At 31.4% G+C, this 11,331-nt stretch overlaps 1 protein-coding gene across 1 annotated transcript; it reads right to left on the minus strand.

Annotated features, from left to right (window-relative positions):
- Positions 1-7: 7 nt before the first annotated feature.
- On the minus strand, positions 8-8,555 carry LOC148298165 (chitinase-3-like protein 1; the record flags this gene model as incomplete). Its single annotated transcript, XM_088277082.1, has 5 exons — positions 8-103; positions 1,951-2,177; positions 3,586-3,737; positions 4,863-5,048; positions 8,498-8,555. Coding segments are annotated over 5 exons (719 nt in total), but the record flags the coding sequence as incomplete, so codon positions are not given.
- Positions 8,556-11,331: the final 2,776 nt, after the last annotated feature.

Here is an 11,331-nt window from a genome sequence, read left to right on the forward strand (position 1 = left end):
ATTGGGCCCAGATTCGAAGGCAAAAAGCGGAGAATGATGATTTACGACCGGCTCCAAGACCATGTGGTAATCATATGCTCTAATGCTCATCCAGTCGAGACATCTGGAAATTATTTTATACATTATTTTAAACTCAATATATTTAATGTAGGGCACAATGGAGTCCTGGTTCCACCCTGATGTAAGAAAGTACCTAAAACTAACCATCACGCCGCTTCCCCGCAGGGGTAGGCAGAGAGAATAGAGCGCCACACCACTCTGTCCTTGCAAACATTCTTCGCCTCTTCCACGTTCATGCATCTCCTCATACATACCCGCCGATTGTTACGACTCCTAACCTGACCACTTTCAAGTATTTGGCATTGTAAGAAAGTGAAGGGTAGTATTGGCAAAATAAGGATGAAATAAGACTGAACGCAGTGGAAATGCGTTCTCTTAGACCAGTGGTCGGCAAACTTATTAGCCAAAGAGCCAAATATGCACACTAAAACAAAAACAAAAATTTGATAGCCAAATCTGTTTGCTATTTTAGCACACACCATAATTATAATTTTAGTATTTTATGTCTGCCTCCATAGTGTAATGGTCAGCACGCTCGGCTACCGTTCTGTAGGTCCCGGGTTCGATTACCAGGGGGGTTCAAATAAATATAAGTGATTTTCCACTGTAATATTTATTCAATATTACCCTGGACTGGTACCTGAAGCGGAGGGCTGATCACCTTTCCTTCATGTGTAAACGATCAAGATAACACTGCGTTTATATGACGCAGTGCCCTATGCACCATTTGGGTGCGGATAAGGGTTTTATTATTTTTTTTTTTTTTAATTACATCATAAGAGTCATTGCTTCCACAAGGGTCACAACCCTCAGTAATGAGGAATAAGACGGAGAAGAAATTAAATTACACCCAATAAAACTTGATTTCACACTTAGCGATTTTATTCATAGATAAAAAAATCTTTTAAAATTAAGATATCCATAAGAACACTACTTATTGCGAATAATGTCCTTGCATCTCCTTTGAAAGTTTGATCAAATAAGGTTTGTATGTCGTTATTTTTAGCACGTTTCCAGGTTCTCGTCAAAAAGACGATTTCTCAGCTTTTAATAAGGTTACAACATTTTGAGTGTCTCCAAATACTTGTTCACAAAATCTGGATTATCTCCAATTACATTTTCATATTATTTTTTGACATCTCATCAAAGATGAAGGAGAATATGGAATTCTGGTATTTACTTCCAAGAATTTGAGTAGTGTGGTTGTCAATCATGGGTAGAATTAGTGAATGTTTCACGTGTGTAAAGTGATTTTTTAACCCAGCCTATGACGGTCAGAAGCCCCGTAAATGTCCAGACTTCCATATTCTTCTACATCTATGTAGATGTCAAAATATAATATGATAAATAATGTAAATTAAGTGAAAATAAAAGTTTATATTGAATGTAATATGAGCCAACTGAGAAATAAATAAATTTTAAAAAATATTTCCATTGCACAGTAATATCGGTTTTCAAGATTTGATTCGAAGTCTGGGCATTTACGGGATCTATAATAGATCTCACCAATAGATGTCTCTAGTGATTCAAGAATAATGTTTCAAAATTGGTGCATAAATAATATATACAACTTACAAGAATTTGAGTAGTGTGGTTGTCAATAATGGGTAGAATTGGTGAATGTTACACGTGTGTAAAGTGATCACTTAAACCAGCCTATGATGGTCGTCAGCCTCGTAAATGCCCAGACTTCCATATTCTCCTTCATTTTTAATTAAGTTCATGCTTGAAAAAGATTGTTACCATGAATACGTAGAATCGAACAGCTTTCCCGCGGATATTTGTGCTAAAGCCGCACTTAAAAGGTCAAAGAGATGCATGCTGCTCCCGAGCCACACTTTGCCAACCTAACAATCTGATAAATAATAATAAAATAAAGAGAAACCGTACTTGTTTAATGTTGCGATGTCGTATCCTTTGTCAATGTATTCCTTTTCTTTGGGCACCGATATAGAAAGGAGTAATCTATCGCCTTCCCTTGCCTCGGCATCGAATTCTTCCCGTAGCTCTTTTAATAGCTTGGCATAATTCTGCTTGTCTTCTAGTTTACCTCCTTTGCCAAAACCAGGACGATACCAATCCAAATCGATCCCATCAAATCTGTTATCGCGCAGAAACTGCAATGGAAATTATTGAATGCTGCAATGAATGATTATCTATAGGAATGTTTTGAATTGGATCAAAACTCCTTTGTGTACTTCAAACCCTTATCCGCACCCCATACGGTGCATAGGACACTGCATCATATAAACGCAGTGTTATCTTGATGTTAACATATGAAGGAAAGGCGATTAGCCCTCCGCTTCAGGTACCAGTCCAGGATAGTATTGAATAAAAATTACTTATATTTATTTGACACCCACCTGGGAATCGAACCCGGGACCTCCACAACGGTAGCCGAGCGTGCTGACCTACGGAGGCGGACTGCCTGCCTTTGTATACTGTCAGTTTAAAGGTTTCGTTCAAATTAACACTCTCCTTATCGTTCATCGTTCAGTTTGTGTAACACAACTTAAAAACTCTTCACGACTGCCGGTTTTTGAATAACCTTTCCATCATCAAGTCAACTTAAGTGAAATCGCTATGATATTAATATCACTGACTATATCGGACACTGGATTATTCACCCTACAGATGAGATGTCAATTTTAAAGGTGTCTCAACTTGAAACATGTATCATTCTTCCCTTTTTATGAAAGAAGGTGGATGTCTGAACATCTCAGGGCTTACGACCTGGCATTTGTCTGGCTTAAGCGATACTTCACGAATCCCTCAACAGATGGCGTAACAATCGGCCTACTTCACGAATGTATCGAAAACCTTACCGGTACGTAGAAGAATCTTAGGTTGCATATATTCAGGTTTCAATAATTCATGCAATGTTGATGTTCAATAATGGGCAGAATGGAGAATGTTACACAATTCGCTCACTCTTTTCAACAATGTCATAAATCAAAAAACTTGATTTTTCAGGAGAACGTTTTTAAGGTTTAAAAATATAACACAATGTATTAAAAATTTAATATCAAGCCACTTTTTAAACTTTTTACTGTGCAACAGATCTTTTTAGATAAAACCTGAAGGTTTTTTCTCCATTTGAAAAATATTTAAAAGAATAATTAAACAATACCTTTTCTTCAAAATGCAAAAACAACACTTTCTGCCCTGTAACGGGTAAATATTAAATTTAAAATATGCCGCTTTTGCTGGGATATAGTGCATTTTCTGGTCATTCCGAAAACATGCACAACTGAAAATTGATGATTGTTGTTTTATGACGTTCTTGAAAGGAGTAAGCGATATGTGAATGTTCAATAATGGGCAGAATGGAGAACGTTACACAAGTGTATAAAGTGATCACTAAAGAATTACTCTCATATAACACAAGAAAGCACCTCCCAGCAAAAGCATACAAATCACAATTCACTTTATGGTACCGTACATAGAACTGCAAGATCCAAAGCACAGAAACAAAGCAAACAAAACCTACTAAAAACGAAATTTAGTATTAAACATATGACTGACCTTTATAACATTTTGTATGAATGTTTTACGTCTTGTTTCATCAGACGCTATGAACGAGAAGGATGCCGATCCCTCAGTAGTACCACCAATAGAAATCAAAGTCTTCAATTTCGGATTGACAACTTTTAAATTTGTGAATAAAACATATCCATCTGAAATAAAATAAAATATAAATATATTCAAAATAAATACATATATGGTTTTGAAAAGTAAAGAGTAAAATATTTTTTTTTTCAATATATTTTTTTTTTCATTGTGCGCGAAAAACACTTGTAGCTTCTCGAACAGCCGGTAACATACTGAATTGTATATTTGGGAGTACACCTTTAATGTAGGAGAGGATTAATATGATTGTTTAATGCTTTTATATTATAAATTATAAAGCCACTTGAGATCTACCCAAGCTCTTTTGCCTAACGGCAAAAATAGTTTGAATTTTGTTAAGTAGATAGTGCTTTAGTATTTATCAGTCTTGATAATGAAGCGGTTAGCTTCGAAACCGGTAGGCATTATAATTAAGTTATAATAAAATATTTATAGTGATTTTAAAACAAAGTTACATTTTAATTATAGCTTTTATATTATTTATTGATTTGGCATTAACTTTTTGGAATGATACGTTGATTATTAAAAAATAAACACTTGTACTAGACCACTGATTGAGTTTTATTTCACACAACTAGTTTCTAAAACAACAGATGTTTTCGAAACTAGTCATGTGAAATAAAATTCAATTAGTGGTCCTAATACAAGGGTTTCATTTTTAATAATCAACATTTTAAGTGTATCCAAATACTTGTTCACAAAATCTGTACCTGTAATTGGAGATAATCCATTATCTCCAATAACAGGAGTTATTTTCATATCATTTTTTTGACATCTCATCAAAGATGAAGAAGAATATGGAAGTCTGGGCATTTACGGGGCTGACGACCGTCATAGGCTGGTTTAAGTGATCACTTTACACACGTGTAACATTCACCAATTCTACCCATTATTGACAACCACACTACTCAAATTCTTGGAAGTTCTATGTATATGAACCAATTTAGAAACCTTGTTCTTGAATCACTAGAAATTCACTAGACATCTATTGGTGAGATGTAAAAAAGCTTTTTATTAAGCAGAAACTCTTATATTAGTATGTGAGGTCCATCTATTGGTGAAATGTAAAACTTCTTTACATCTAATATTCTTCTTCATCTTTGATGAGATGTCAAAAAATAATAATTAATAATCAATGCTTTAAAAATTTAGGAATATGTTTTTTTTCTTACCCATGCTAATATCCTGAAAGGGATCTGACGGTTTGAGAATACCCTCCTTGGAGAAGCTTCCAAAAGCGTAGATGAGGTGGGTGCAGACATAAGGGTCGATCTGCTGGGTTGGAAATTTGCCCGATCCTGCTCTGTACACTGACCAGTTTGTGTAGTAGCATACTATGTGCGGCTCTGCAAACGCCCCTGTAGGATAAAATATATGATATTAATAAATAACATATAATATGTATGTTCTTCTTTCTGGTTCCATCCCAAGTTATCCTTTTTGTGGAACAAAACACTGATGTAAAAAATGTATCTTCTTCCTGGCTCTTAGTGTAGTCCGCCTCCGTAGTGTAATGGTCAGCACGCTCCGCTACCGTTCTGGAGGTCCCGGGTTCGATTCCCAAGGGGGGTAAAATAAATATAAGTGATTTTTTCACTGTCATATTTATTCAATATTACCCTGGACAGGTACCTGAAGCGGAGGGCTGATCACCTTTCCTTCGTGTGTAAACGATCAAGATAACACGCAGATAAGACGCAGTGCCCTATGCACCATTGGGGTGCGGATAAGGGTTTTATTATTATTACTTCCTGGCTCTTACCCCAACTTTACACTGCTGGGGTCAGCTCTCCTCGTCCTCAGGCTGTAGGTCCTTCGATCATGGACCTAGTCTTAGCCTTCATCACCTAGGCCATGCCTTCGAATCATGTTTTTTTTCCGCAGCATCCATCCATAAATTCTTTGGTCTTCCTATAGATCAGTGGTTATTCACTGATCAATGATAGGTTCATGGAAAGGATTTGTGACCCTTGATTAGTGAACCTCGGCTTAGCAATTTGGATGAAGAAATGAGAGTAGCTATATGAAATATTAGACCTAATATCACTAAAATAAGTAAAAGCCGACAAGCTCAGGTGTCACATTAAATAATTATCGCTGCAAAAAGTTTCATTGGAATATTCATATTTTTTTAATTAATGTAATTTTTAACTTGCTGTAATAAAATAATCAGTTTTATTTTTAATAAGAGTTATCTTTGTATTTTTTTGTATTATTAGTTTTAATGTACCGCGAACTTTCCTTATGATCAAAAGCGCTCCCTGACTTCAAAAATGTTCAGAACTGTTATTCGAGGAAGATCCATGGCGATTGCCTGGTTCACAATATGTTCAGGTTCTCTGCGTCCTATGTGCCCATACCATCTCAATTGATTTTCTTAACTATTGATGTCTGTTACACCTAGACTTTGTAAACTTTTTATTTTATTTATAGGGGACACTCCAGCTAACCATCTAAATCTAAGCGTTCGCATTTAAACTATTTCTATTTGCCTAGTCAGTGACCAATTCAAAGGGAAAAACTACACAGTTTGATTTTGGGTTTTTCAAGTGTAGTGTTATGATCACACATCGCTCACTCCTTTCAAGAACGTCATAAATCAAAAAACTTGATTTTTCAGGAGAACGTTTTTAAAGTTTAAAAATATAAATTTATATTATCCACTGACACTTCGTGATGGAATTGCATTTTTAATATATTATTAGATTAAAACCAATATTTTTAGCTTTTCCACTTCATTTTTATTTGACCAGCGACCGGGTTTCGTCGTTAACGACATCATCAGACTGGTCACCGACATCATCAGACAAGCTAAAAATATTGTTTTTTTTGTTTTTTTTTTTAAATCTAATAATATATTAAAAATATAATACAATGTATTAAAAATAAATATCAGGCCACTTATTGAACTTTTTACTGTGCAACAGATCTTTTTAGGTGAAAACTGAAGGTTTTTTCTCCATTTAAAAATATTTAGTATATTTCAAAAAATAATTAAACAATACCTTTTCTTCAAAATGCAAAAACCACCCTTTCTGCTCTATAGCGGGTAAATATTAAGTTTAAAATATACTTCTTTTGCTGGGATATAGTACATTTTCTGGGCATTCCGAAAACATGCTCAACTGAAAATTTTTTATTTATGTTGTTCTTGAAAGGAGTGAGCGACACGACCACAATGATGTTTCAACTACCACTTTATCAAATATCGTCTATTATACACAGTAAACAAAAATATAAATGATTAATTTGTTATCTGAAAACCAGGAACTCTAAAAAACCACAAAAAGTACCATACCATAGGTTACTCGGTAAAACAATTGATCTACTTATTTCAAAATGAAATGAACTTATTTATAAACGTGGTTAATGAATAATTGAATGTAATAAAAATATTCTTTCCTTGTTATGTTTGCAGTATTGTTAATGAGGATGTATTGCAATGATTAAAGAAAACACTTCGTTTTTTACCACTTGAGTTTTATTATAGACTACATGTTTCAGAAGTTAAACTTCCATCATTCAGGTCTGTATAATAACATATAGATATATATATATATATATATATATATATATTTATATATATATATATATATATATATATATATATATATATATATATATATATATATATATATATATATATATATATATATATATATATATATATATATATATATATATATATATATATATATATATATATATATATATATATATATATATATATATATATATATATATATATATATATATATATATATATATATATATATATATATATATATATATATATATATATATATATATATATATATATATATATATATATATATATATATATATATATATATATATATATATATATATATATATATATATATATATATATATATATATATATATATATATATATATATATATCAGTTATTATACAGACCTGAATGATGGAAGTTTAACTTCTGAAACATGTAGTCTATAATAAAACTCAAGTGGTAAAAAACGAAGTGTTTTCTTTAATCATTGTAACATGTCTTACCACAAAGTTAATGCCGAAACAATAAATAAAATAGGATATATTGCATTGGGCACTGCATCGTATTGACGCAGTGTTATCTTGATCGTTACTTACATGAAGGCATGATGATCACACCTCGCTCACTCCTTTCAAGAACGTCATAAATCAAAAAACTTGATGGTTCAGGAGAACGTTTTTAAAGTTTAAAAATATAATACAATGAATTAAAAATAAATATCAAGCCACTTATTGAACTTTTTACAGTGCAACAGATCTTTTTAGGTAAAACCTGAATGTTTTTTCTCCATTTGAAAAATATTTAGTGTATTAAAAAAAATAAGTAAACAAAAACTTTTCTTTAAAATGCAAAAACAACACTTTCTGCCTTGTTATTAAGTTAAAAATATGCTTCTTTTGCTGGGATATAGTACATTTTCTGGGCATTCCAAAAACATACACAACTGAAAATTGACGATTTTTGATATATGACGTTCTTGAAAGGAGTGAGCGACCTGTGTTTCGGGGACCAGTCCAGGGTAATATTAAATAAATATTAAAGTGTCACCCCTGGTGTTTAAAATCATTGTAATAAATTAAAAAATTATGTAGAATAAGTACCGTAAAAATCAAATAATCTATTTAAATTTTACTTGGTAATACCACTATTTCTTTAAATCGATTGTGACGCGTGTTTCGATGCATTCCGCATCATTTTCAAAGTGTATTATTATTGATATTCTGGACTCGGAATCTGAATATCACAAAATAATGAAAATATGAAAATATTACCACACCAAACAGCAAGATGAAGCAGGAAGCCAGCAAGAAGCCATTGCGATGGAGGTCTCTGAAATAATAATAAAAATATATTAATTTTACATTATTTTATAATTCGTATTATGTTCCCTTATCCGCATCCAAAGGGAAATTAAAATTTTTAAAAAATAATAAAAACTACAAAAAACACACGATTTGCACACATTTTAAGGCTGGGATCTCGAACGTTCAAATTCAGAATACGATCGGCTGCGCTAGGGTTTAGACGTCTTTCTGCGCTGAAGTCTTTTTTAGAATATATGTACATACTCGTTTATTGGATTTGACTTTTTTTGAATATATATATATATATATATATATATAAATATATATATGTATATATATATATATATATATATATATATATATATATATATATATATATATATAAATATATATATGTATATATATATATATATATATATATATATATATATATATATATATATATATATATATATATATATATATATATATACATATATATATATATATATATATATATATATATATATATATATATATATATATATATATATATATATATATATATATATATATATATATATATTTATATATATATATATATATATATATATATATATATATATATATATATATATATATATATATATATATATATATATATATATATATATATATATATATATATATATATATATATATATATATATATATATATATATATATATATATATATATATATATATATATATATATATATAAATCCGTAGTATATATATATAAGTCCGCCTCCGTAGTGTAATGGTCAGCACGCTCGGCTACCGTTCTGGAGGTCCCGGGTTCGATTCCCAAGGGGGGTAAAATAAATATAAGTGATTTTTTCACTGTCATATTTATTCAATATTACCCTGGACTGGTACCTGAAGCGGAAGGCTGATCACCTTTCCTTCATGTGTAAACGATCAAGATAACACTGCGTTTATATACACGCATATGACGCAGTGCCCTATGCACCATTGGGGTGCGGATAAGGGTTTTATTATTACACTTAAATTATTACACTCTGTAACAAATAAAGGTCAAGTCATGAGTAATTTAGAAAATTTAGAAATACATAAAAATTTAAATTCAGATAAAACAATAATTAATAATATACTGTTTGAAAATACGTCACCATTATTATCAATGTTTCCTTTTACAAAAAATGTTGTTCCTTAACCCCCCTACCTATATTTATTAACCTATATATACACCTAAATATATTTTTTCACTGTAATATTTATTCAATATTACCATGGACTGGTACCTGAAGCGGAGGGCTGATCACCTTTCCTTCATGTGTAAACGATCAAGATAACACTGCGTTTATATGACACAGTGCCCTATGCACCATTGGGGTGCGGATATGGGTTTTATAATCAAAAAATATATAAAATATATTTTTATTCGTTAGTTTTAATTTGTACCAGAAGATGAAAACAATTGTCGTTTTCGAAACTAGTCGTATATAAAAATAAAACTCAATTCAGTGGATTATTCAAGTGTTTAATTAAATTTAATTTAAATAAATATCTCCCTTAGTTCTCTACAGATTTCAATAAGAATGTAACCGATAGTCTTGTGATTTTTCATATTAATTTATTAGCCAATAATAACACTTCATGAGAATGATCCATGATTAAAAAAAACACTTCGTTTTTTACCACTTGAGTTTTATTATAGACTACATATTTCAGAAGTTAAACTTCCATCATTCAGGTCTGTATAATAACACAGAGTTATTATACAGACCTGAATGATGGAAGTTTAACTTCTGAAACATGTAGTCTATAATAAAACTCAAGTGGTAAAAAACTAAGTGTTTTCTTTAATCATTGTAACATGTCTTACCACAAAGTTAATGCCGAAACAATAAATAAAATAGAATGATCCATGCTTAAATTGGATGTTTTTAAGATAGCCCGTATTGCAACACCATCAGAAATATAGTATGTATATTATTTTATTGTGTATTTCAATATTGTTGGTCATATCGAGGTCACAATCTCGGCGTTCTCATGTTCTCTGTTGCAAAAACCTCTGCCCACAAAATGACAAAGCGGTTTTTCGCAAGAAATCCCCAACATTTTAAAAATATTATTAACATTTTGTGAATGTACGTTTGATTTTTTTTTTCTTAATGGAAAATCGACATTAATATCCCGTGAAGATACAAATTTGTTTCAAATTTGTTTATTTTACAATATACTAACTAAAATTAACTAACAATAGAGTAGGGGTAGGCAGAGGGAATAGAACGCCACACCAAGCCGTCTTAACACACAATCCTCGCCTCTTCGACACTCATACATACCCGCCGATTATTCCGACTCCTGACCATATTTAAGTATTTGATAAACTTGATCGTGCCAAGTTTTTCCTGGTCTTCCTTTGCTTTTATTTTCAACCACTCATAATTTGTTTTACCGTTCTTTTCTCACTCATACGTTCCACATATCCAAACCATCTCGACACACCTTTCTTAATTTTATTGATAATGCTAATCTTAGCCTTGCATTCTTTCCTTATTTCACCATTCGAACATCTATCATACGTCGTTTTGGGCACATTCATCTGAGGGATCTTGTGCCTTTATTATTAATATTTTTTAAATAAAAGAGGGTAATAGAAACGTCATTTTGAAGAGGAAGACCTTAACCACATATTCTTTGTTTGCCCAATAAATGACCAAATGCCAAATTTTTTTAAATCTCTGGCCCCGCTTATTCCCCTCCCTACAGATATCCATCTCATCCTGGCGAGCAGGAACCCAATTCTGTACA

This window comes from Brachycentrus maculatus, unplaced genomic scaffold, assembly GCF_059751285.1.
Source record: "Brachycentrus maculatus isolate JH-2025_06_01 unplaced genomic scaffold, ASM5975128v1 h1tg002462l, whole genome shotgun sequence".
In the NCBI taxonomy this organism is placed as follows: domain Eukaryota; kingdom Metazoa; phylum Arthropoda; class Insecta; order Trichoptera; family Brachycentridae; genus Brachycentrus; species Brachycentrus maculatus.